A 28000-nucleotide genomic window follows, 5' to 3' on the forward strand; every position below is an offset into this window, starting at 1 on the left:
CGCAAGTGTACTGTTAAAACAGGTAACGACAATAATGCAATTTTTAAACATATGGAAAATCCAAATCATAGGATTTCTTGAAAAACCAGCCATCTATTATATAAATGTGATGATTATAAACAACATAAGGTTATTGAGGCAATGTGTATAATGAAACATAACAATTTTAATTTATGTGACGGTAATTTCAAGCTCGATCCGTTAATGAGGTCACTGGTTGACAAGTCTCTTCCTGCCCCCCTTAATCCCAACATCTGTCAGTCATAACTTTGGGGCGGCGTGTCGACCTTACTTGCCTATATTTGACCTGATGGCTTAGGGTTGCCCACCCATCCCTGTCCTGCCCCTCCCGTATTTACCTGTTCCTGTTTGCCAAAAAGATTATTTTGCTAATCCCTATAACTACTTCTACTCTTCCCACTCCTTTTTTCCCCCATCTGTCAGTCGCAGCATTTGGGTGGGGTGGTGACCTTACTCCCCCCCCCTGGACCTGACGGACTTACCCATCCCTCTCTGTCCTGCCCCTCCCATATTTATTCGTTCTGTTTTGTATATGAGGAGAATTGTAAAACATTGCATCTACTTCTACTTTTCCTTTACACCACTGAAGATGGTGGCAGTGTCCAATTGAAACTGGTTAAAAATATAACTATCGTCTGCCAGTGTGGGTTTTTATTTATACATCAAGAATATCACGTCAGTGTGATTAGCCCAAGTTTCTTTTTATTGCTTTTTGCCCTTAACCTGTTTCCTTGGTTGTTAGAAAAAAAAATCACCTTTCAATTCAACTTAAAATTCATCAATGTTCTCAAAACCTCGATTGACCTCCCTTTTCTTGTGCCTCCTCTATGCTTCTTTTTATTGCTTTTCTTTTTTTGCCCTTGAACTATTTCCTTGGTTATTAAAAAAAAATCATCTTTCAATTCAATTTAAAATTCATCATGTTTTCAAAACTTCGATTGACCTCCCTTTTCTTGTGACTCCTCTATGCTTCTTTGTATTGCTTTTCTTTCTTTGCCTTGACCTGTTTCCTTGGTTATTAAAAAAAAAATCATCTTTCAGTTTAAGTTAAAAAAATCAGTGTTCTCAAAACCTCAGTTGACCTCCCTTTTGGCACCTCCTCCATGCTTCTTTTTATTACTTTTTTTTGCCCTTGATTAGTTTCCTTGGTTGTTAAAAATAAATAAATCCATAAATAATACAATTAAAAAATCCATCTCCTCTTTCTGCATCATTCTGATCACAATAGGTCCAAACAAACAACTTTTCTTTCATAAATGACATCAAATAGTTGGTTCAGAATTCAAGATGTATCCCTCAAAATGTCTATAATAAGAAATGATTAACTTTACACTCCATTTTTCCTTCAAACTTCAACCTTGCTTAAGTCTAGTCATCCATACTTGTACATGAACCTCACCAGTCAGCTGATCCATTTATCCCTGAAAACATCTATAATAAGAAATGATTAACTTTACACTACATTTTTCCTTCAAACTTCACCCTTGCTTAAGTCTGGAGTCATCCACACTTGTACATGAATCTCACCAGTCAGCTGATCCATTTATCCCTGAAAACGTCTATAATAAGAAATGATTTACTGTACACTCTATTTTTCCTTCAAACTTCACCCTTGCTAAGTCTAGAGTCACCCACACTTGTACATGAACCACACCAGTCAGCTGATCCATTTATCCCTGAAAACATCTATAATAAAAAATGATTAACTTTACACTACATTTTTCCCCCAACTTCACCCTTGCTTAAGTCTAGAGTCACCCACACTTGTACATGAACCTCACCAGTCAGCTGGTCCATTTATCTCTGAAAATGTCTATAATAAAAAATGATTAACTTTACACTACATTTTTCCTTCAACTTCACCCTTGCTTAAGTCTAGAGTCACCCACACTTGTACATGAACCTCACCAGTCAGCTGATCCATTTATCCCTGAAAATGTCTATAATAAGAAATGATTTACTGTGCACTACATTTTTCCTTCAAACTTCACCCTTGCTTAAGTCTAGTCATCCATACTTGTACATGAACCTCACCAGTCAGCTGATCCATTTATCCCTGAAAACATCTATAATAAAAAATGATTAACTTTACACTACATTTTTCCCCAAACTTCACCCTTGCTTAAGTCTAGAGTCATCCACACTTGTACATGAACCTTATCAGTCAGCTGATCTATTTATCCCTGAAAATGTCTATAATAACAAATCATTTACTGTACACTACATTTTTTCCCCAAACTTCAACCTTGCTTAAGTCTAGAGTCATCCACACTTGTACAGGAACCTTACCAGTCAGCTGATCCATTTTGAAGATGGCGCCTCGGTCTCCAGAGTGAATGGCATAGCTGAGTGGTGTGACCTGACCAGCGTCGGGGTCTGTGGCGGATACTGAGGTGACCACATGGCCGGGCTGGGCCTCGGACGATACGCGGCAGGAGTAGCTGTCCTGCCGCCACGCTGGAGGGTTGTCATTGAAGTCCACAACTGTAGGGAAAAAGAAGGTCTGGCCAGGCTTAACAGAACATAGTTATAGGGTCAATATGTCAGCTTCCATCACTCTAACTATTTCCAAGGGCCAAAATTGAGCTTAGTTAAGTACCTACGAGTGTTTTTTCAGGTTCAAGGTACAGAAGAAGGGTCAAACTACTAATATGGCCACCTGATTTAAAATAGGGGGGGCCATAGCCCCCCCCCTATAGTAAAAGCCACCCCCATCCATTCCTTACCTTTCCATTTTATTTTAACCAGCCACAACATTAATTAGCAACAAACAATGAACAAACAACAATTACATACATTCTCCACCACCATCACACACACGAGGCAGGACAGCCTGGGCGGCCCAGGCACCATTATTAGCGGTTCAGTGAACACCTAACAGCACAACTCATCCCAATACAGATCTTAGCCCAACACTTCACTTCACTGATCTTAACCTTCACATTTTGCTTAGGTGTTCTGCTCTGGGTCGCGACCCCACATCATGGTTCACCCCTTGCAATGGGTGCCCCTGCCGTTCGTCTATACGTCTGATAAATCCGGACCCCACCTTCCAGGGCCTTGTCCACCGCAAGCTTCAGTGCGGCTTTGGGGAGGCCCAGTGCCAACCATGTGTTGGATAACGCTGGAGCCACCACCCCCTGCCACGACAGCATGAGCAAACTGATGACGGGGGGTGTACCAGACACTCTTTCTACAGCGCCCTTCACAGCTGCCACGTTATAATAGGTCACTTTCCGCTCGTGAGCCACATGCAGGTCCGCGGCGGCACTGTCTGACACAACCTGCACGTCAATCACCCACGAGCGGTTCTCCCTCTAGTATATTATGTCCGGGTACCTCAGTCATGCTGGTGTTGGGATAGGATGCTCTTTCAGCACCTGGTACCTGGCATGCTGGAGGGCCTGGATGGCGCCATCTTTAGATGGTATTATGGCGCAGAGTTCTGACCCCTGCCACGGCCAGACACTGCTGTAAGACGTGTCCAAGGGACTCAACCCTTCGGCCGTAACAGAGGTCACACATGACGGCAGGCTCTAGCCTGCCCCTAGCCGAGCGGGACTTCGTTGGCAACAGGGCTCCACGGAGCCTCACCGCCTTAAAAAATATCCCGTCCTTCATCAGGGCAGACCCATCCAGGAAGGCTGCGGAGACTGGTGTTAAGTTGGCTCCTCTCAGCCCCCATCTGTCAACAGAACCATAGAGGTTCTCCGACCAGCACCCTCTCTCTTCCCTCTTCCTCCTAGATGGAGTGGAGGCGTCATCTGCCAGACTTGTGCCTTCTGCCACAGCTCTTACTGCAGGGTCGTGAGACTGCCTGAGGCGGGCCAGAAGGTCCGATTTTAATCGGGGGATGTGAGACTCAAGAGCCAGCACTCCAAGTCCGCCATCCACACCGGCCGGGTGAAAATACCCCAGAGGGGTATCCCGCGGCAGATGGAGGGCGACTCGGACAAACCTCCGAGTCTCCACATCCACCCTTTTTAAAATTCCCTTATTGGCCCTTGAGTGTACCAGAGGGTACATCTGGGGTAAGAGAATGCTGGTGAGGCCCCAAAGCTTCTGTTGGGGCTTGGCTGGGGCTCGTTGTAACCGCCCCAGCTTCTCCATGTGCAGGTCTAACAGGTGGGATGGACCACTCGCTCATGTGGCGCCCACCCTTGAGCCCAGGTACTTGTAACAGTCACCCAGACCCAGAGACCTGATCACATTACCCCCTGCTTGGAGCCTCTCTCTGTCAATGAACCAGGTCTTATTTTTCCCATCTGCCATTAGCCCCACGGAGGCGCACTTGGATGGCCCCACCTCGAGCCCCAAGGCAGCCGCGGCAGATATTAGTGTGCGCAGGCTTGCCTCTAAGCCTATCCTGGTGGAGGCCAGTAACACCACGTCGTCCGCAAAAGCCAGGTAGCCGTGGGCTCGGCCACCCAGCTCTACGCCGACAGTCCGGGGCAAGGCAGACAGGGCCTGATCCAACGTGAGGTTAAACAGCATGGGCGACAAGGGTCGCCCTGCATAACACCTCTTCCGATGTCCACCCTGGTGTTTGTGTCCAGGCGCGTAGATGCCTTGGCATACACGTTGCTGATGTAGGTGCCAAACTGCTGCCCTAGTCCCCACCGCCTAGTGGCATCGACTATGGCGGGGTGGCCCACTGAGTTGAAGGCCTTCTGGAAATCCACAAAGACCATGTAGAGGGAGCGGGCGGCACTCTTTGCAGCCTCGAGGGTGCGGCTAACCAGTAGCAGGTTGGCCGCGCAGCCCTCCTCCCGCTTAAACCCCCTCTGACCCAGTGGCAAACTACCATAAAACAACCCCTGGAAATGCCCCAAACACCTATGAAGGCCTTGTCAAGTATCAGTGCTTGGGTGCTAAAATGTTTAACCCCTTGGATGTGGATTTCCTACGAGAAGACATCATCAACCTACAGGAATGGAACAAAAAGTGGCTGCTACAATTCAATGAAGAAAAATGTAAACACCTGCACCTTGGGAGGGGATATCCAGCACACCAATACCACATGGAAAGCATTCCACTATCCACCACAGAGGCAGAGAAAGCCCTGGGAGTATACGTAACCAGGATACCAGTGAAGGCCAAATCCATGCCAATCACGACGGACCGGTTAAGAATATGACCCTTGGTATGCTGTTGTTACTTTAGTCCAACTGTTCTCCTCTCTCCTACATGTGTCCTGCCCTGGGTTGACAGGATATTAATCAAGTAATTATAATAAAAATAATAAAAGTGGGTTTCCATATTCCTATGTTTTCTCTATTACTTAATTTACTGTCTGATGCATTCCATGGTTGAGAACCCACTCTAGCCTGTCCACTGCAATTGGCATGGATTTTGCCTTCACTGGAAGCCTGGTACCATATAGTCCCAGGTCTTTCTCTGCCTCTGTGGTGGATAGTGGAGTGTTTCCCATGTGGTATTGGTATGCTGGATATCCCTTCACTGGTAGCCTGGTAACATATACTCCCAGGTCTTTCTCTGCCTCTGTGGTGGATAGTGGAGTGTTTCCCATGTGGTATTGGTATGCTGGATATCCCTTCACTGGTAGCCTGGTAACATATACTCCCAGGTCATTCTCTGCCTCTGTGGTGGATAGTGGAGTGTTTCCCATGTGGTATTGGTATGCTGGACTTTACATTTTTCTTCAGTGAATTCCAGCAGCCACTTTTTGTCCCATTCCTGTAGCTTGGTGATGTCTTCTGGTAGGAAATCCACAGTAAAGGGGCTAAAAACCAGCTTGTGTGGGAACATACCTCCTTTGTCAGCCATAAAATTCACTACCTGGTGCATCTGAAAACTTCATGCATACAACTCACCTTTGGCACAATTAATAGTCTTGCTATACAAATATTTACCATCTACACGTAACTTACCATCAATGACCACTGTGGCGGTGGAGGAGAGCTGAGGTATTCCTGAGTCTGTTGCCAGCACAGTCAGCACGTGTTGAGCCTCAGTCTCAGCGTCCAGCTCCTTGGTGAGTATGACGGCACCATCCAGGGCACGAACCTCAAAGCTGTCGCACTCCCTGAGACACGAGTAGCGCACTGAACCACCCGGGCCAGTGTCCATGTCACTTGCTGAAACCTGTACAAGGCAGAGGGCGAAGGTGTCTACAGTACAAAAAGAATTCAGACTTTTGATTTTATGATGGGCTTATCAAACTTATGCATATGATCAATTTTTTATTGATTGGCAATGAAATGCTATCAGTTAGTGAATATGGGAATCAAGATCTATAAGGAGTTAATAGAGTTAATGGGCAAATTTTCATATTAAAAGTACTATGTAATAATTTTAAAGGAAGCGGAAAAATCTATATTTGATGAAGTAATTCACCTGCAGCACCACGTGGCCCGGCGCTGCAGCCTCCGACACGTCCCCCTTGAAGACAGAGCGGCTAAACTCCGGAGGGTTGTCATTGACGTCCGTGACCGTGACGGTGACGTGGGTGTCCGTGTGGCCGCCAGTGAAGGGATCCCGCGCCCGCACCGTCAGGTTGTGGCTGGTGGAGGACTCGTAGTCCAGCAGGGCAGTGGTCTGGACAACGCCTGGACACAGGGGGACACCATTACCTTTGTGAGCTGAGACCAGTGAGGGAAGCAGTGCTGCCAAGGCCAACATACTCAGACTCAACACTGCAGCAACACCAGATAAAAACTGTTCTCTATCAGAAGGTTCAGGCAGGTGCAGGGACGGAAAAATTAAAAAAAAATGTGTTGGCAGGGATTATGTATGATGCAAAAACAAACACATACAAACAAACACACAAACACACACACATCTTATGAATATCATCAGAAATGTCTCTGTAAATGTTTTTCTGGTGCTAAGTAGCCAAGGCAGACATAGGAACAGAAGGCAGCAGCCACTTCATGTACTTATGATCAACAAAGCTGACAAAGACATTCATTTAGTGTCATGTCAGTGTGTTAGTGGTTGAGTAATGTATGAATGACACTAAATGTTATACAAAGTAATATTTAGGAGTCTCTGCAAACACCCAAGGAAACTTGTATGTGTCTTAATTCTTAGAGTTAAGTTTTAGTCTGAAACCAAATCCCCGCTGGAGGCATTACCCCTGGCAGTGTGTTGTACCCCAGCCACGGCCAGGGCGAAGGCCGGCCTCCTGAGGCATGGCGGATTTTTTAATATAAAGACCAGAGATTCTTTATAGAGATCCCAATTGCACATAGTAATGATTATATATAAGAAGCTTGCCTTCTTCCTTGGTCAAGCGTCGTGTGACGACATATTCTTATGCCACAGTCGTAAACTAGTTCATGCGTGAAGTTCATAATTACAACACAAGTGTCGTAACTTGAAACAAGGATTTTTAATAATTTATGGGGGTTACCTTCCAACCTCTAAACGTCGTGGGTTGAGGATGTTGTAAGCCGAGCATCCCCTGTATACACACACAAACACACACACACACACACACACACACACATATATGGTCATGTGTTGCAAGGCCATCATCAAGGCAGGGGGTGGCAGGAGACGTTACATGGAGGGGTCGCAAATTATAATTTTTGCATCTCGTTATATGAAAAACAAAACGAAACAAAGGAAAGCAGGGTGGGTGGGAGGAGGTGAAATGCTGAGTGTGTCAACCAAGGGTGTGGATGCCCTAGACACAGGCAGGGAAGCATATAAAGTTCTGATTGCAATGGTTTGTACTTCATGACAGGAACACATCAACTAAGAACATGACCAGGCAGGTTTAGGACACACTGCATCTAAGCAAGTCATGTTCACTCATACTACAAGACAATGATGAAGCAAAAATGTGTAGCAGGAGAGGGATCTCTCTCTCTCTCTCTCTCTCTCTCTCTCTCTCTCTCTCTCTCTCTCTCTCTCTCTCTCTCTCTCTCATTTGGTTATTATTAAATTTTCCTCCTACATACTGCTGACAATTTATTCCGTTATTTAAATTATCCACATATTAGCGTTTAACTACTACAGGTAACTCTCGATTTACACGAGTTTGGTTTATGCGTTTTTTAAATAACGCAGAGTCCGAAATCCAAATAAATGTTTAATTTACACGTTTTTCCCACTTATACGCGATATATTATGGAGTGGCCACCATATGTCTCATGCAACTGGACTGCATGCTGGTATGCCTACACAGCTGAGCTCAGTTCTTCCCGCGCGCCACTTGAACAACAATACAGTACCCACGCTGCCATGCTACTCAACAATAGAGGTGGGCAGGTACTGGTATCAATACCGGTACTAACGGTACCAGCTATATGGTACGGTACCGGTACCAGACTACTTGGTACCGTTACCAATACTAGCCACTCGCTCATGGTGTCCCTCATTTCTTCCTCACACGAGTGAGGATGAGACTGAGTGCCTGAGTGGATATCTCGGTGATATGGATATTCTCTCTTTCTCTCTCTCTCTCTCTCTCTGAATGAAGTGAATATTTATTTTTCGAGAGAAACTTACCTCTTGTTTGATTTACATTGTTTTTGATTTACGCGACCTCTTCAAGGACGCAATACTCGCGTAAATCGAGAGTTACCTGTACCCCAGAAATTAACGGTCATGCTTTTTAAGGCTTCTCGTGCAGTAATGTCTGAAAATAATATACAGAGGGAAATTAAACCCATCCAGCCCTTTAAACATCGACCTGTGCTCCGTCCCCAGGCCCGGCACACCACTTAGGGCTGTAACAGTGCCTGGGAGGAAGGCTTCATCATAAATATTTACACTGAACAGGTTGGACAAAAGGGGAAGATGGATACAAATACTTACATTCAAGATCCACTGCATTGCCACCTGGGAAAGCAGACAAACCCTTCATGAAGCAAAGTAGGGAGCTTCAGGGATCACAAAGAAATACAACATGTTTTATGATGTTATGAGTAAGGGTGATTGACATGTTAGAGGAGAGAGCCATTTGGCTAGACTGTGTGAACTTAGGCCTTGATAAAGCATTAGACACAGTACCACACAAGACTAATATGAAAGCTGAAGCATATAGAAGGACTGAAAGGGAGCTTAGTATAGTAGATGCAAGGGTAATGGACATGTTACAGGAGAGAGGCATTCGGCTAGATTGTGTGAACCTGGATAAAGCATTAGACACAGTACCACACAAGACTAATATGAAAGCTGGAGCATATAGAAGGACTGAAAGGGAGCCTAGTTGTGTATATGCAAGGGTGATGGACATGTTACAAGAGAGGCATTTGGCTTGATTGTGTGAACTTAGATCTCGATAAATCATTAGGCAAAGTACCACACAAGACTAATATGAAAACTGGAGCATATAGAAGGACTGAAAGGGAGCATAGCAGAGTAGAGGCAAGGGTGATAGACATATTACAGGAGAGGCATTTGGCTTGATTGTGTGAACATAGATCTCAATAAAGCATTAGACATAGCACCACACAAGACTAATATGAAAGCTGGAGCATATAGAAAGACTGAAAGGGAGCCTAGCAGAGTAGATGAAAGATTTCCTGAGGCACATGATGCTGGTCCCTGCTATGTTGGAATATGTGGCAGTAATATTGTCCCCACATAAAAATAAATATACAAACAAGATTGAAAAAATAAAAAAAGCCTAGCAAACAAGTGTGTCCCTTCCCCATGGGTAAGGAAGAAGAGGAGGAGGAGGAGGAGGAGGAGGAGGAAAGCTTCTGTCAGCAGCACACAATTTTGCAAGTGCACAATTATTAGCAGCTGGAAAACTAATGTTACTGGTTGCACAACTCAATACAACTCATGTTAAGGTCAATCACAATGACTTGCTCCAGGGTATGGTGGAACAACAATGATTTATAAGAGTTAGCAAGTGTCTGTCAGTCCTCACTCTGGACATCTGACACACCAGGTCTCTCTCTGCCTCTCACCTTACCTACACTCCTCTGAAGGTCAACAGGAGTGAGGCAGCTCATGTGTTAGTAAGATTTTAGAGGTAGTGTGAGTCTAAGACCAACAAAGCATGTGTCATCGCTGATACTGGTACATTAATACTAACACTGCCACTAAAGGCCTTGCTGCTGCCTGCCTGCTATGGTTCCCTTACCTGTGGAATAGTCGAGGCCAAACAGCTCCTCAATGTTCCCGGCCACGATGGTGTACATGATGGGCTCCCCGGAAGGGCTGGCGGCCTCCACCCTCACAACAGGCGTGCCCTCGGCGGCGTTCTCCGGCACGGCTGCCTCATACCGTGCGGCGGTGAACATTGGCCCTTCAGAGGACACCACCCTGGGGATGCGAGATGGGCAGGTTAACCCGGTAGCAGTGATGGGCCAAATTTGTGGTAGCAGTGATGGGCCAAATTTGTGGCTTTACCACGTACCAACGACAGGTCATATTTTTGCCTTGACATAAACCCCCAAAATAGAGGATGCATAAACTGATCACAAATGCATTGATATCTACTATATAATGATTTGTGTGAGTGATGATTTTTTTCCCATTAATTCGCTTAGAGGGTCCTTAAGAAACATGATCCCCACAGCTACTGGGTTAATATCTTCAACACAAGAACAACCTTGAGGCTAATAGGCCTGGCCCAAGGCATGGCTGTGTGACTCACCTTATGAGGACGTGAGCCTGTGAGCTGAGGGGAGGCTTCCCCCCGTCGTAGGCAGCAACGGTGAGGCTGTAGGTCTTGTCGGCTGCCAGGAGCGTCTGCTTCAGGGAGATTTCACCTGACTTTTTATTCACAGCGAAGAGCTCACCGCTGCCTCGCACCAGCTCGTAGCGGACACTCCCAAACTCTCCTGAGTCAGCGTCTATTGCCTGGACCTGGAAAAACAAGGGAAAGGGCCTTTTTTTTTTTTACAGCAGAAGAAACAGCTCAAGGGCAACAAAAGAAAGCGTAGAAAAAAAGCCCACTAATCGCTGCTCCCACAAAGCGAAAAGTAAAGTTTGGCCAAAAGAGAGATCAAGTTCGAATGGAGAGGTGTCTTGATACACTCTTCTTGAAAGAGGTCAAGTCATAGGCAGGAGGAAATACAGACGAAGGAAGACTGCTCCAGAGTTTACCAGTGAAAGGAATGAAAGAATGGAGATGCTGGTTAACTCTTGCATAAGGGGTTTGGACAGTATAGGGATGAAAGAATGGAGATGCTGGTTTACTCTTGCATAAGGGGTTTGGACAGTATAGGGATGAAAGAATGGAGATGCTGGTTAACTCCTGCATAAGGGGTTTGGACAGTATAGAGATGAAAGAATGGAGATGCTGGTTAACTCCTGCATAAGGGGTTTGGACAGTATAGGGATGAAAGAATGGAGATGCTGGTTAACTCATGCATAAGAGGTTTGGACAGTATAGTGATGATATAATTGGACTAATAGGACTAACAGAGCTAATAAGACCCTCTCATACTCAACACTTACATACCACTTCAAAGGTTCACCACTTGATCATGGGGGATCCTATTTCTTTATGGAGAGCACAAGTTAAGTCCAGAATGTGTCTGACAAAATTATCAGCTTGGGTCCTCGCACTCACCTTAGTAACCACATGGCCGCGCGGGGACACAGTGGACACCAGGGCGTGGAAGGGCTGGTTGAGGAACACCGGCTCGTTGTCATTCACGTCCATCACCGCCACGTGGACCAGCACATGGGCCACATTTGCCGTGCCCTCGATGTCCTGCGCCTGAACCACAAGAGGATGAACAACAGTAAGACAAGCGTGAATACAAGTAGATGCAACACAGGTCTGGGGGTCAATTAACAGCAGGAGGACAAACGTGAACATTCAAATAGATGCAACAGAGGTCTGGGAGTCATGGATTGCAAGAAGGTTAAATAACGTAAGATAAAAGTGAATATTCAAGTAGATGCAACAGAGGTCTGGGAGTCATGGATTGCAAGAAGGTTGAATAACGTAAGATGAAAGTGAATATTCAAGTAGATGCAACAGAGATCTGGGAGTCAATGGATTGCAGGAAGGATGAATAACAAAACATAAAAGTGAATATTCAAGTAGATGCAACAGAGGTCTGGGAGTCAATGGATTGCAGGAAGGATGAATAATGTAACATAAAAGTGAATATTCAAGTAAATACAACAGAGGTCTGGGAGTCAAAGGATTGCAGGAAGGATGAACAACAAAACATAAAAGTGAATATTCAAGTAGATACAACAGAGGTTTGAGGGCAAATGCATGAGATGAATGGAGAGAATGATCAATGTCCTCTGAGCCAAAGAAGTTTCACGTTACTTAAGGTTCCATATTGCCGAAAAGTCATACCATTTGCTGATTTCCAGGTAAAGGTTTATGATTAGTAGAAAACAAAAGATGATGATACTATAATGCATTAGTCTTGGTAGTGACAGTCCAGAACAAGAACACTGAGGTCATAATAATTGTGCTGGCCCTGGACTCACCTCCACCACCAGCGTGTAGTGGTCCTCAGCCTCCCGGTCAAAGGACTTGCCGGTGGTCTTGATGACACCAGCAGTCGGGTGGATTTCAAATTTACTGTTTGGGTTGAGAATTGAATAGTGGACGTGGTGGTTGAGTGGCTGACCCTTCACTCCCAGGGCAGCAACGTTCATCTCCTTGGTGGAGTTCTCGATGACGTTGGCCCAGTACTGGTCCTCAGTGAAGACCAGAGTGGACAGCGGCGCTTCTTCAATTAGAATTTCCGCCGTGGCCGTGGACGAGGCGGCCCCGTCGGTGGCCTGGAGGGTGAGGTTGTAGTGAGGCTTGAGGCTGTACTGGTCCTGGACCTTGACACACTTGCTAACGTTGTCAAACACAAAGTTTTCTCTGTCGTCGCCGGCAGCGATGGAATATGAGATCTGTGTGATGGCGCTCACTTCCACGTGCTGGTGTGGCTGCTCCTCCCGGCCCAGGCAGAACACCCTCACGCCGGGGTAGGTTGGCAGGTAGAGGATGGCTGAGTAGTGGGTCTCGGGGAAGGCCACGGGGGCAGCCTTCACCTCCCTCACCGAGATGAAGACCGGGGCGGGGGCCACACACTCCCGCCGGGGGCTGCCCCCGTCCGTGGCCCACACACTCAGCCTCACCGTGGTGCCGGCCACTCTGTCCAGGCTGCCAGACACCCACACAGCTCCTGAGGGTTGTGGAGGAAGAGGTACACTTAGTGTTGCTTGTCTTCAAGAGTGGTGGCCAGCAGACATCTCAAGGAGGGAGGCAAAGGATTAAAAGACTCATAAAAAAAAAATTGTCAATATTCTCTCCAAAAGAGTGAGTCTAAAACACACACACACACACACACACACACACACACACACACACACTGCTAGAATTTTGCTGTGAAGAGGATGAAAGACAAAATAATTTATAATCTTAAGTAAGAAGGAAAGAATACGTAATTAAAAGTTAAGTCTGTGCAGCAGGACAGGATGAAGGGAGAGCCATTCAGTCAGCAAACTTAGGTGAGCAGTAAAAACTAATTATCAGTGTAGTCAGCAAACCCTCTGCCTCCCGGGTGTGGCTCAGCACTGCACATGGCAGGCAGCAAAATTTGTGATAATGTTCCTGGCTGCAGGAGGAACGTTGATTATTGTGGGATTTAGGCGCTTATCTCCCCGTCTGCCTGTATTCACTAAGCAGAGCGCCTTTAAACAATCCCAAACGTTCACCTGTGTGGCGGTTGATTGAAAACAACTTTGTGATGTCCTTCTCCACGATCGTGTAGGTCACTCTGCCGTTGTAGCCTTGGTCACGGTCCCGGGCGGTCACCGTAAGCTGGCTGGGGCTGGCCTGGGCGTGGGCGTGGGCGGCCAGCACGGGGGCGCCGCGGCCGGCGGTCTGCAGGACACTGCCGTGGTAGGACAGCCGCACCCACTCCGGCCACCAGTCGTTCTCGTCGAGGACCGTCACGCCCAGCCACGTGTTGCGGGACACCCCGGCCTGTGAAAGGGTTAGGGCGCGTCACCAAGGCAGAACACCAGTGTTCGAACACACTTGTCTGAAGCGGCGGCCGTGTTTATGAGTGGTGGCAGGAATGCACCAGATAATATTGACATCACTGGTGAAAAGCGAAATCAAGTTTCCCTAGAGTAGATATTCTACATTCACAGACCATGAAAATTTTTTGCATCTGTTACTGTAATGGCTTGATGGTAAATCTTGGGAATAGCGGCTCCTAGCGGGTGCACGTTTAGGGCACGGTGTGGTGGTAATTACAACATTTCTAGCACGTACGACGGGGTTTTGACAAGCGGACAGGCGTGTTTATGTCACAAGGGTGTATTTTTCCACGCTGGTCTCACGATTTCTTTCAAGTCGATGGGCGATGAGACTGCGAGCTCCGGGGTGAAGAAAGGGAAGAGCCCGCGGGGAAAAATACACCCTTGTGACAAACACGCCTGTCCGCTTGTCAAAACCCCGTCGTACGTGCTAGAAATGTTGTAATTACCACCACACCGTGCCCTAAACGCGCACCCGCTAGGAGCCGCTATTCCCAAGATTTACCCCTGTGATTTCTCCCCTGAAAAGCATATCCTACCAGTGAAGAATATTTGAATGCTTTCCTCATGTACTAGGCGGGCAAGTACTCACCAGGTTGGTGGCCGTTATGGTCAGGTTGTACCAGGCTGTGGTCTCGTAGTCCAGGGACGTGGCCACGCTGACCACCCCCGAGGCGGGGCTGATGACGAAGGCACCGTTCTCATTCCCGCCCGTCAGCGTGTAGTGGAGCGCCGACGGTGAGGACGCCGTGACGCGCGCCAGGGCCGTGCCCACCGCCACCCACTCCCCGACCTCCTCCACGCGCGGCTTATTGCCCTGCCACGAGGGCGGCGAGCTCTGCGAGGCGGTCACCATGACCCGCACTGGCACCGAGGCGGCGCGGGCCTGCGCGGCGTGGTCCGTGGCCCGCACCAGCAGCAGGTACTCCGGGGGCTGGGCCTCGGCCAGGGTTCGGGTGAGGCTGATCACGCCGAGGGCAGTGTCAATGCTGAAGATTCCTCCAGCATTACCTGGGGACAGGGAAAAGCAACGAATAACCCTTAGTGCAGGGAAACAAACGAACACACATCATTTACAGTTAGCAGTATCTACCTCATCATGTCTTCACTCATTTGGTAATCTGTCGCTCACAAGGTGTGCAAAACTTTTGGGCACACTGTACATACGTGTACGTATCCAAGTGTAAAGAAGTATTGAGGAGGAGCTAAGAAGCGACACAAAGCGGAACAGCTCAAAAGAACAACAACGTAACAGGCAAGGTGGCTCGTTACCGCGGTGCTCATTCCCAGCGAAGCTTTGGTCTGCCACAACCTACTCGTACGTGCCCAGCACATTATTCTAAGCCGACACTGCAGACAGCCTATTACTGTAAGTCTAATTCCTACTCTCACCGCCTATGAACTGAATCACATACAATTTAGATGGAGGAAAAAAAAAACTTAAAACGAAGCATCACTTGCCTGACACATCCGCGAGTTATCCAATAAGTACCCGTCATTTCTATTCCATCTAACTTCAGGCCTACGAGGGAATCCATAATTAATGTACCGTCCCTCCTGAAGCGATTGCTGGGCCCTTTACCACACGCAAATCCATAGTGACCTCCAAAAAGCGAGATACCACACGCGTACTCTCCCTCTTCACGGCCACAAGCAGACTGACCTTCTCTCAACCTTCTCAGCTTCTCCCCCGTGACGTCAGGTGCACACAGTTACCAACCCTCACTGCTGGACATTCAACTCTTTCAATTCGTATCTCCAAGAATAGTGACACGAAACAAATTCCTTGGGGTCGATATTCTCAGTTTTTCTAATGTAACGTAAAAAAGATCATTCTCAACTCGCAGAACACTATGAATACGTAAAATAATAGCCTTCCTTTTGTTGGTCACCCTCGGGGATGGAGTACGATATCCTGCCGCTGTTTTGTGATCATGGGTAAGAATGAACGCCCTGAGGAACGCCCACCGGTACTTAAGGGTTAAAATGAACGCCCCGAGGAACGCCCACCGATACTATATCCTGCCGTTGTTTTGTGATCATGGGTAAGAATGAACGCCCTGAGGAACGCCCACCGGTACTTAAGGGTTAGAATGAACGCCCCGAGGAACGCCCACCGATACAATATCCTGCCGTTGTTTTGTGATCATGGGTAAGAATGAACGCCCTGAGGAACGCCCACCGATACAATATTCTGCCGTTGTTTTGTGATCATGGGTTAGAATGAACGCCCTGAGGAACGCCCACCGGTACTATATCCTGCTGTTGTTCTGTATTTAAGGGTTATAATGAACGCCCTGAGGAACGGCCACCGGTACAATATCCTACCGTTGTTCTGTACTTAAGGGTTATAATGAACGCCCTGAGGAACGGCCACCGGTACAATATCCTACCGTTGTTCTGTACTTAAGGGTTATAATGAACGCCCTGAGGAACGGCCACCGGTACTACAATATCCTGCCGTTGTTCTGTACTTAAGGGTTAGAGTGAACGCCCTGAGGAACGGCCACCGGTACAATATCCTGCCGTTGTTCTGTACTTAAGGGTTATAATGAACGCCCTGAGGAACGCCCACCGGTACTATATCCTGCTGTTGTTCTGTATTTAAGGGTTATAATGAACGCCCTAAGGAACGGCCACCGGTACAATATCCTGCCGTTGTTCTGTACTTTAGGGTTATAATGAACGCCCTGAGGAACGGCCACCGGTACAATATCCTGCCGTTGTTCTGTACTTAAGGGTTAGAGTGAACGCCCTGAAGAACGCCCACCGGTACAATATCCTGCCGTTGTTCTGTACTTAAGGGTTAGAATGAACGCCCAGAGGAACGCCCAAAGGTACGATCTCGCCGGTTTTCTGTACTTAAGGGTTAGAATGAACGCCTCTCAGTCCCCGGAACACTCACCCTCGAAGATGGAGTAGGATATCCTGCCGTTGTCGCCCTTGTCGTGGTCCAGCGCCATCACCCGCACCACCGCCGTGCCCGCCGCGGCCCCGACGCTCACCTGGGGGAAGGATGCGGGGACCGGTGAGGGACAGAGGCGAGGGGTTGGTGTGTTAGGTGAATAAGCTGCTACTACTACTACTACTACTACTACTACTACTACTACTACTATTACTACCACTACTATTACTACTGTTACTACTACTACTTCTACTAATGCTACCACTAATGCTACTACTACTACTTCTTCTACTACTACTACTACTACTACTACTACTACAACAACTACTACTACTACAACAACTACTACTACTACTACTACTACTACTACAACTACTACTACTACTACTACTGCTCCTGCTACCACTACTGCTACTACTACAATCACCCCTACTATTACTAAAATAATAATAATAATAATAATAATAATAATAATAATAATAATAATAATAATAATAATAACAATAATAATAATAATAATAATAATAATAATAATAATAATAATAATAATAATAAAAATAATAATAAGAACAACAACAACAACAATTAACTACTACTACTACTACTACTACTACTACTACTACTGTTACTACTGCTACTACTACTACTACTACTACTACTACTACTACTACTACTACTACTACTACTACTACCAGTGAAAACAACAACAACAATAATAATAATAATAATGATAATAATAATAATAATAATAATAATAATAATAATAATAATAATAATAATAAATAGCTCTTAAGTATTTTCATCACGTACTAAATAATTTACACTAAGTTAATCGCTCAGAAAACTTACATTACTTTAAAGTCACTAACTCTCTCACGTGCCTCCTCTTCCTCCTCCTCCTCCTCCTCTTTTCCTCTCCTCCTTCACCCCTCAAAAAAGTCTCATTCACACCTTTATGGAGCGGCCTCGTAGACAAGCTTGCATCAAACAGTAAAGCCAGACCACATTCCAACGACCTGTGACTTTTCCAATGGCTGTAATTCATCTCATTTCAGGTACATTAAAAGACAAGTTTACATCAGACAGTAAAGCCAGACCACACTTCAACGACCTGTGGCTTTTGAAATGTCTGTAATTCATCTCATTTCAGGTACATTAAAAGACAAGCTTGCATCAAACAGTAAAGCCAGACCACACTCCAACGATCTGTGGCTTTTCAACTGCCTGTAATTCATCTCATTTCAGGTACAATTAAAGACAAACTTGTATCAAACAGTAAAACCAGACCCCACTCCAACGATCTGTGAATTTTCAAATGGCTGTAATTCATCTCATTTCAGGTACATTAAAAGACAAGCTTGCATCGAACAGTAAAGTCAGACCACACTCCAACGATCTGTGGCTTTTCCAATGTCTGTAATTCACCTCACACGTGCAGGGCGTCGGGGCTGCATCTCACAACCCTTTTAGCCTCGTCTCAAGCTCCCGGTTACAGCTCCTGCCTTTGATCTCTCCTCCTCCTCACCCTGCTGCTCCTCTGTCTTCCGCCGCTACTTTTATGGATATTCTTACGGTGCTCCTAACTTTATGGCTACTCCTCTCAGGCCGCCCCGCTGTTTAAGGCCGCCTCTCGCCTCGTCCCTTTTTAGCACCTGCTCGTGAAGTTTACAAGGGAGTTAAGCGGCGTTACAACTCGCCTTTCCCCGCCGCCGAACTTTGCGGGGTTAAAGCCTGATTTGTTTTCCGCGGTCTTCCATGATTTAAGCCGCCGGGATAGTGACTTGTTGTTATGACGCAGAAAAAGGTGGGGTAGATTTTTTCATTGGTCTGGTAGTCGGTGGATGGTAGATAAGGTGTTGATATCTATGTATTTAGTATCTCTCTCTCTCTCTCTCTCTCTCTCTCTCTCTCTCTCTCTCTCTCTCTCTCTCTCTCTCACTTAGGTTTAAGGACAGACCACCACTTACTCTGGACCATGAGGTCTGTGTGGTCTGATTTTCTATGTAAATCTATTTATGTAAATCTCTCTCTCTCTCTCTCTCTCTCTCTCTCTCTCTCTCTCTCTCTCTCTCTCTCTCTCTCTCTCACACACACACACACACACACACTACTCTGATTACTGTTCGGTGCTCGTCTAAAGGAGCGTCGTAAATTTGGAGGGTTCGTTCCGATGGGAGAGCAATGACATATCCCCTGGAGCGGCCTCTGTTTGCTGGACTTGTGTTATTTGGGCGGGAGGTGAAAAACGACTATTGACAACTGCTGTTTATGGACCCGCGCCCCACGGCACGGTGATGCACGCGCCGGGACGAGGCTGCTCATACACCAACTACAATTGGCTTTAGTTCATAAGATTGTTCCACCGTACAAATATTATCTTGGAACGTTCGTCATGTATAAGCTTTTTTCTCTGGATTAGATATGAATCGCCTTTATAAACGTTTTCTGTGTGTAATAGTGCTGTAGTTGCTTTGACTGAATTAACTGCCTCTCTGATACTCAACGAAAGCTATTCCTCAACTCGGCAGATAATTCACAGGTCATATACTGGTGGGCCGCCGCAGCAACAGTGTGCTCACCTTGGCGATGATCACGGGTTCCAGGAAGACGGGCTCGTGGTCGTTGGCGTCCTCCACCGTCACGGCCACGCGGGCAAAGTCTGCGTTCTCCTGTCTGCCGCGGTCCCTGCAGCTCACGGTCAGCTCGTGGACGCTGGACACCTCCCTGCGGGGAGATGAGCCTTAAGGTTATCACATGTTAATATTTGCACCCAATACACTCATGGCAAGACTATTCATTTTTGTTTCATGCAGCTTAACACGCCAGCAGCTCGCCTGACCTGTCCAGGGGCTCGGCCACGATGAGGTCCCCGGTGAAGGAGTCCACGGTGAAGAGGCCCTGGGACGCCAAGGCCTGGGCGTGGTGCAGCGTGAAGTAGACGGAGGAGGACGCCGTGGGTGACTGGTCCCTGTCTCGGCATTGCAGGGTGACCACGGTGGACCCCGGCGCCACGTCCTCGCTCACGGCACCCCCGTAGGTCCTGGCGCTGAACACAGGCCGGTGATCATTGGCGTCCATCACCTCCACCACGAGCTGCGGCGAGGGAGGCACCAAGTGGTTACGTAAGCCAAGGGGGAGATGACGGGCAGCTGACGGGAAGGCTGTGTTGTGTGGAAAGGCCGGGAGATTGAGCGTTGAAAATAGATAGATAAATAGATAGACAGACAGATAGATAGATATAGAAAGAGATAAATAAGAAAATGAAAATGAGAACTAAAGAAAATAAAGAATAAAAAAGCAAAAAAATAAATAAAATGGAGAGAGAGAGAGAGAGAGAGAGAGAGGCCCCTAATCTTGAACATCCGCACCTTTTTCGGCACATCTGACAGGCGGCTGATGAGCGTCTGATAACATGAAACTCTTCCATACTACCAATCCCCTCAAATAGTCCACCCGAGGGATAATATGAAGAAATCTACGGAGAATCGTCACTTTTTCTACATCACTACGGGCTGGGTTAGCATCCATTCCGTTGCGATCTTGAAGGTCTTGTGATATTTTACCTTTATGGCTCGCGATTATGCCCTCCAAGTCATGGGCGGGCGGGCGCGGTGTTCTCCCCACGGAGCGATATATCTCGCTGGTGAGTAGTGTGTTTACCGATGAGCGAGGGGAGCGCGGGCCGGGCCGCTGCGTCGTAAAGCACACTAATACCGATTCAAGTTATCACCGAGCCGTTTGCTGCCTCCCACTTGTAGTTAGGGTCGGTCGGTGTTCTCAGACGCTTCCACCTCTCACATTAATAATTTCCAAAGGCCGAAAAGGAGTCATCTGGTTCTAATGAGTGTTTTCTTAGTTCCATGGTGAAGAAGAAGGGCTAAACTGCCACCATGATCATAAAAGTACTTCTGGAAATGCCCACAACTCCTACGAAAGTGTACTCAAATATATGTAGCCTACGTGGTCGCCGAAATGTTGAAGGTGTCCATCAGCACTAATTTTGGAGGAGGTTAATTCATAAGGTAAAAACTCCGCATTTCGTCGTTAATCGCAGTTCACCGCAGGCTGGGCAGCGCATATTCCCTTTGTGTCGCTTTCGGAAAACAAAAGAGCAACTGCCGCCCCGAATTTGCATATGTCACAAAGAGCCTTAACAATTTACAAACAATATTAGCTGCCATGAAAAATATTATACTTTAAATTCACTTTGTTATACTGCGCCGGGGGAAACACACACACACACACACACACACAGAGAGAGAGAGAGAGAGAGAAGAGAGGGGGCGCACTGCATTCAGCTCATGGCCGATGACATCATAAGAGTAAAATTTTGACAGCATAAAAATAAAAGTTTACGGGCGGGAGTGAGTCAGGTTGTGTGTGTGCTCTGTGCAATAAAGACCGACGCTGGAACAATGGAATACAACACGGTGGGGCAAGAGTTAACAGTTAGAGAGTATCTTATTGAGAGAGAGAGAGAGAGATCATGTAAGAAAAAAAAACGATGCTCAGAAATATAAACACATCTCTCTCTCTCTCTCTCTCTCTCTCTCTCTCTATTTACGTGTCTTTCTATTCTATCTCTTATTACATAGTTTCATCTCTCTCTCTCTCTCTCTCTCTCTCTCTCTCTCTCTCTCTCTCTCTCTCTCTCTCTCGCACACTGACCTTGGTGGCGGCGGTGTGGACGCCGTCTGTGGCCGTGACGGTGAGGGCGTAGTGGTGCTGCTCCTCGTGGTCCAGGCGGCGGGCCAGGCTCACCAGGCCAGAGTCCACGCCCATGCTGAACCTCCCGCTCTCGTCGCCCTCTGACCACGAGAAAGATACGGTAGTGAAGGATGTTTCGAGGATAGAGAAACGTATTGATGTCAAGTGAATCTTTTACTACTGGAGGTGAAATAGTTAGCAAAGGAAACAAAGCAAGCAAAACATATCCCAGGTATCACTCTTCCCAAAAGTTACTGATATAACTAAACACTTGACAGGTGGCCATTCTGTAACGTAAAAAAAAGCTACTCTGCCAACGAGAAAACACACGTTACCAAAGGAAATGAGGCGGGCGAAATAAATCCTGGGTATTGTTTTTTCCCCAGTTACTGATATACCCAAAACTTGCCTGAGGTACCTATTCTGTAGCGTAAAAACAGTTATTTTGACCACTAGAAAACACGTTAGGATAGGAAATGAGGCGAGCAAAACATATCCCAGGTATCACTTTTCCCCAAAACTTACTGATACAACTAAACACTTGACAGGTGGCCATTCGGTAGCGTAAAAAAAAAAAAAAAAAAGTTACTCTGTCAACGAGAAAACACACGTTGTTCTTGCTGTACAGGTGACCCGTTGGAGAGTCTGGCCTTCATATCGGCACAGTTAGCATAGGAAATCAAGCGAGCAAAACATATCCCAGGTATTATTTTTTCCCCCAGTTGCTGATATACCCATAACGTGACTGAGGTAGCCATTCTGTAGCGTAAAAACAGTTATTTTGACCACTAGAAAACACGTTAGGAAAGGAAATGAGGCGAGCAAAACATATCCTGGTTATCATTCTTCCCTTACTGATACAGCTAAGCATTAGACAGGTAGCCATTCTGTAGCGTAATTAAAAGAAGTTACTCTGATCACGATAAAACACACGTTAGGAAAGAAACTGAAGCGAGCAAAACATATCCTAGGTATTATTTTTTCCCCCAGTTACTAATATACCCATAACTTGACTGGGGTAGCCATTCTGTAGCGTATAAACAGTTATTTTGACCACTAGAAAACACGTTAGGAAAGGAAATGAGACGAGCACAATATATCCTGGGTATTATTCTTCCCCAGAAGTTACTGATTCAACTAAACACTTGACAGGTGGCCATTCTGTAGCGTAAAAAAAAGTTACTCTGCCAACGAGGAAACACACGTTAGCAAAGTAAATCAAGCGAGCAAAACAGATCTCAGGTATTATTTTTTCCCCCAGTTACTGATATACCCATAACTTGACTGGGGTAGCCATTCTGTAGCGTATAAACAGTTATTTTGACCACTAGAAAACACGTTAGGAAAGGAAATGAGGCGAGCACAATATATCCTGGGTGTTATTCTTCCCCAAAAGTTACTGATTCATCTAAACACTTGACAGGTGGCCATTCTGTAGCGTAAAAAAAAAGTTACTCTGCCAACGAGAAAACACACGTCAGCAGAGGAAATGAGGCAGCAAAACAAATCCCAGGTATTATTTTTCTCCGAGTTACTGATGTGCCCAACACTTGACTGAGGCAGCCATTCTGTGGCGTAAAAACAGTTACTCTGACCATTAGAAAACACGTTATCGAAGAGAGAGTAAAGTGAGCAAAACAGATCATCTTAGAAATCAACGTCACTAACTCTTTATAGGTGTTATTTTCTCCCCAAAATACAGATTCATAAAAAAACAGAAGAAAAGACTGAGTTTGCCATTCTGTCGCGTCAAAAACAGTTACTTTGACTGGTAGGCTACAAAACACGTTATTAAAGGAAACAGAGCGAGCAAAACAAAACCAAGAAATAACTCTTTTTAAGTATCATTTTACCCCTAAATTACTGATTCAATCCAAAACTGAACTGAAATATCCAATAAAAGCGACGATTATGCGTGAAACAAATCAACAGGTGCCTCCGCGCGTCCCTCACCTGTGATGTAGTACCACAAGGTGTCGTTATCCGGGTCCTGAGCGTTGATGAAGGACACCAGGTGGCCCGGCGCGTCCGTCTCCATCACGTGGGCGGGGGGCGGCGGCTGCAGCACCGGCGGGTTGGGAGACGCTTCGGGCACGTCCACCACACGCAGGAGGACCCGCGTGGTGGCCGTCAGCTGCGGCGCCCCGTTGTCCTTCACCTGGATCTGAGAGGGAGGAGGAAGGGGAGGTGTTAGCGAGGCAAGCAAGTAGCCGTTCGTATTCTCAGACAATTTCAGCTCTCACAAGAAGTATTTACAGAATCTGAGGGGGAGGAGGAGGAAGGGGAGACGTTAGGGAGGTAAGCAAGTTCACGTTCGTATTCTCAGACAATTTCAGCTCTCACAAGAAGTATTTACAGAATCTGAGGGGGAGGAGGAGGAAGGGGAGACGTTAGGGAGGCAAGCAAGTACCCGTTCGTATTCTCAGACAATTTCAGCTCTCACAAGAAGTATTTACAGAATCTGAGGGGGAGGAGGAGGAAGGGGAGACGTTAGGGAGGTAAGCAAGTTCACGTTCGTATTCTTAAGCGATTTCAGCTCTCGTAACAAGTATTTCCAGGGAGGAGGAGGAAAAGGAAGAGGAGGTGTTAGGGCAATTTCAGCTCTCACAAGAAGTATTTACTGAATTTGAGGGGGAGGAGGAGGAAGGGGAGACGTTAGCGAGGTAAGAAAATACCCGTTCGTATGCTCAGGCTATTTCAGCTCTCACAACAAGTATTTACAAAAACTGAGGGGGAGGAGGAGGAGGAGGAAGAGGAGGTGTTAGGCCGATTTCAGCTCTCACAACAACTATTTCCAGGGTCTGAGGGGGAGGAGGAGGAGGAGGAGGAGTGTTGGGGCGATTTCTGCTCTCGCAAATATTTCCAGGGGCCAAAAAAGGAGACTAATTGAGTTTTAATGAGTTGACTTCACGTTCATGGTGCAGAAGCCTTGTCAAACCATCACTAGGCTCATGAAACTATCCGTGGAAATGCCTACAACAACCTCTACAAAATATCCTTATCAAATGTAGGTGTTTAAAGGCCATTTTCTTCAACATTCCAAGCACGTATATTTGACTAGGCTTTCGTAGGGGGAGTTTTGGGCATTTCTAGGGGTAGTTTTATGACCCTGGTGGTAGTCTGACCCTTCTTCTGCACCATGAAACTAACAGAACAGTCATTAGAACCCGATGAACCTCCTTTTCGGCCTTTGGAAATAACTGATGTGAGAGGCGGAAGCGTAGTACTACAGACCGAAGCCTCGAAATGTTGGAGAATATGGGACTTAGTTTGAGGCACAAGACTTTCATAGGGAGACTGAACTAATGTCTCACCGTATTATAATTACCATAGCCCGGGTAAGGGGGAGCGATCTTAACATGGGATCGCATTTTACACGAATATTTTGAGGTATGTTTGCACTCACCATCAAATCGAAGGTCTTGCTCGGGGGAAAGGCCTTGTTGCTGTACACTTGGCCAGTCTTCGGGTGGATCTTGAAGCGGCCCTTCTTGCCCTTGCCGGTCCTGATGCTGTAGTCCAGGTCACCGTTCATGCCGACGTCCGCATCTCTGGCGAACACCTTCAGAGGAATAGGGAAAGGTACTGAGAGGCGGCACCGAGCAGGATGGTCCACGTAGCTACAAGGCCCGTGAAGGTAATGCTCCGTCTGCTCGCATTACCGTAGTACACAACCAACGTGTTATAAGGGAACGTTACTCGAGTATTGGTGATCATTTAAGTCAATGGAAAATATGTTACGGCTTTGTATGGACGTCAAAAACATGCAGATATAGGATCAACACCCCAAGTATGTTTAAGAAGTGATTAGGTTTTATGTGATGACAAAATTTTAGTCTCCTTTCCCAGAGAGAGGTTTAGTGAGTGGAGTTTGAAATGACTTACAGATAAACATGTTCGTGACGTTATTGAGTTAATGCTAACATACACATTCCAGAAAACGAAGTCATTACGTCTACTGCAGTACGAACATCCACAAGATACTGTCACCATGCACACTTCCTAAGGCTACACAGAACAGAAGGATGAACGAAACACTGAGCCACGAACGACAACGCCCCGCACATGCACAGACGGCCTCCAGGGGCGTGCGTGTGTCCTGCTCCGTGGCTCGTGTTCCCGGGCTAAGACAACAGAACATATGTATCATAAAAATGCGTGCAGCACATAATGTCAAGGGCACAGCGCCCTCTAAGACATCAGGAGGCGTCCGTCCCAGAGAACACCAGCCCCGTGTCCTGCTATGAAACAAAACAGTCACAAGGGGGGTTCAACATGCCCTCTGAACACCGCCAGTGACGGAGACACGGAACCAAATCATAAAAGATAAACAAAAGTACATCTAGACACACTTGCAATTCGACGCGTGCACCGCCTGCATGCGCTGACGTGACACCACAGGGAGCCGAGCCATGCTGACGATGACACTGACACGGGTCCTCTGCCGCCGCCGGTGTGGTGCGCCCCGCGGAGGGAGAGGCAACGCGGCCGCTCTATACCATTATTAGTACCAAAAGGGGCTATGACAGCGCGGCCACTCGTCTATATAACCATTATTAGTACTAAAGGTGGCTGTGATAGGTTAGTAAAGCGGTCTATATGTTGATGAACACCCGCAGACCTTCTTCTTCTAGTTCTTCGTCAGTTTTATTAGCCCGTCGTTATACAGGGTCGCTCAGCAAAAGCAGACTAACCGTTTATGACTGGGAACGATTATTCAGCCTTTACCGCTTCCGTTACCGAGAGAAAACGTGTGATTGTAGTGACGTTGGTGTACTGATCATTAGGAGTTTATCATATTTCTCATATATATCTAATAACAAACGTTGAAGTTACAGGAAGTCCAGCAGATATCAAGGCACTCATTGGCCACAACAAAGTCGATATTTAGCAACAATAAACCTCGCTTACTCTTGTTGGGTGTGTCGCTGGACAACAAAGACTAAGAGCACGAAAAAGAGGCGACCGTCAGGAAAGTTGACTTCCAGCTGGTGAGTCCTGCGCTGATATAAATATGAAAGCAGATATATTATGTGTCCCTGTTAAGTATATATATCAGGGAAGCATAAACATGTCTCAGCATTGCGTCTTTCCTCGGAGGCTCAGGCCCGACAATGAGGCACAGGTTCGCATGGAGCCTTTTATTTTTGTTGTGCATGCCTGGCCACAAGACACTTAAACGTCCGATGTGGGGCAAGGAATCTGTGTGATGGTCCTTGAGTCGCACGGGCTGTGCACTCTTGAGGCTCATGTCCACCTGGTGACTGAGTTTCTACACCCCTGGGCCGACAATACGGTAAAGGATAGCGTGGAGCCTTGTATGTCAGTTAGGCGTTCATGCCTGGCCACACGATACTCAAGACTTGTCCGATGTGGCGTGAGGAAGTTGCGTGACGGTCCTCGTACGGCGAGGACTATACACTCTTGAGGCGCCTGTAAATGGGTTTCTGCATCTTTGGGTTATGTTGACGGCTGGGTGGTACATTGTTTTGGGCACTGGGCGAGGCAAACACGACTCGCTGAGACGCTCCGCCTCCACGACAGGTCAAAACCCGGCTCATCGCTTTGAGGCTGTTGTCAGTTTGGTCGCCGGGCCAGGCTAGTCAGACATGGCAACTGAAAATACTGATGAAACGTAAAATGACTTAACCAATCAGTGAAAGTACTTAAGCCAATGGTGAAATACGAAGCCACTAAAAACTGTGTAACTGTGCCAATCACATCACTGCAGACTTTACACTTGCGATGCGGTGCGTGCAGCGTGGAGGAGCGCGGCTGGCAGACTCCGGCCACCTCACCACGCTGCAGCGGCTAGTTATAACGGGCTTGCAAATACGTAAATCATTGTCTCTTTACAGTCAAGTACGTGAGTAGCACAAAGGTAGCGATGCCTCCCATGCTGAGCGTGCACACGGAAACCACCTCACAGGTTCCCGTGTCGCGCGTGCCCTCCTTACCCTGAACAAGGCGTCGTCGTGGACGGTGATCTGTGAGGGCGAGAAAGTGACCCAGTCCCCCCACGCGTCCTCTGGCTCGGGCTGCACCACCACCCACACCACCATCACCACCACATTCACAGCGCCGAGGACAGGGAAGCAAAGGTGTATTTACAGAAGGCGGACAAGCTAACGGAGGTGGTCTGACCAAGGTGTGGTGTGGTAGGGGAAGCAGTGCGGCACAACACCAGGTGCCGAGATTAAGGACATGTCATCAGGAACAGTTACACACCTCAGCCAGATAGGGACATGGACAGTGTGGCCAACAAGTGTTATACTCAAGACTTACACCCCGAGCAATGCCCCTACTACTTACACCCCAAGAAATGCCCTCACCACTTACACTCCGAGCAATGCCCTCACCACGCAGTACTTGGAAAAGGCAACTCTACCCATGTGTCTATACTGCTTTGAAAGGTTCCATTCTGTC

General features: G+C 46.9%; 1 protein-coding gene across 1 annotated transcript in view; it reads right to left on the reverse strand.

Annotated features, from left to right (window-relative positions):
- The window catches only part of LOC127001089 (fat-like cadherin-related tumor suppressor homolog), a 76142-nt gene that overhangs the window by 35736 nt on the left and 12406 nt on the right, over positions 1-28000 (reverse strand). Inside the window, exons 4-20 of the mRNA XM_050865265.1 lie at positions 27532-27612; positions 24981-25136; positions 23528-23738; positions 21536-21675; positions 19707-19960; positions 19447-19591; positions 16868-16967; positions 14555-14973; positions 13633-13903; positions 12409-13100; positions 11525-11674; positions 10604-10815; positions 10088-10269; positions 8809-8832; positions 6379-6590; positions 5913-6126; positions 2311-2505 (exon numbers count right to left, since the gene is read on the reverse strand). Of these exons, the coding sequence (XP_050721222.1) occupies positions 2311-2505; positions 5913-6126; positions 6379-6590; positions 8809-8832; positions 10088-10269; positions 10604-10815; positions 11525-11674; positions 12409-13100; positions 13633-13903; positions 14555-14973; positions 16868-16967; positions 19447-19591; positions 19707-19960; positions 21536-21675; positions 23528-23738; positions 24981-25109 (3550 nt within the window). The 5' untranslated portion in view covers positions 25110-25136; positions 27532-27612. The remainder of the gene's footprint in view (positions 1-2310; positions 2506-5912; positions 6127-6378; positions 6591-8808; positions 8833-10087; positions 10270-10603; positions 10816-11524; positions 11675-12408; positions 13101-13632; positions 13904-14554; positions 14974-16867; positions 16968-19446; positions 19592-19706; positions 19961-21535; positions 21676-23527; positions 23739-24980; positions 25137-27531; positions 27613-28000) is intronic.

This window comes from Eriocheir sinensis, chromosome 20, assembly GCF_024679095.1.
Source record: "Eriocheir sinensis breed Jianghai 21 chromosome 20, ASM2467909v1, whole genome shotgun sequence".
NCBI lineage: Eukaryota > Metazoa > Arthropoda > Malacostraca > Decapoda > Varunidae > Eriocheir > Eriocheir sinensis.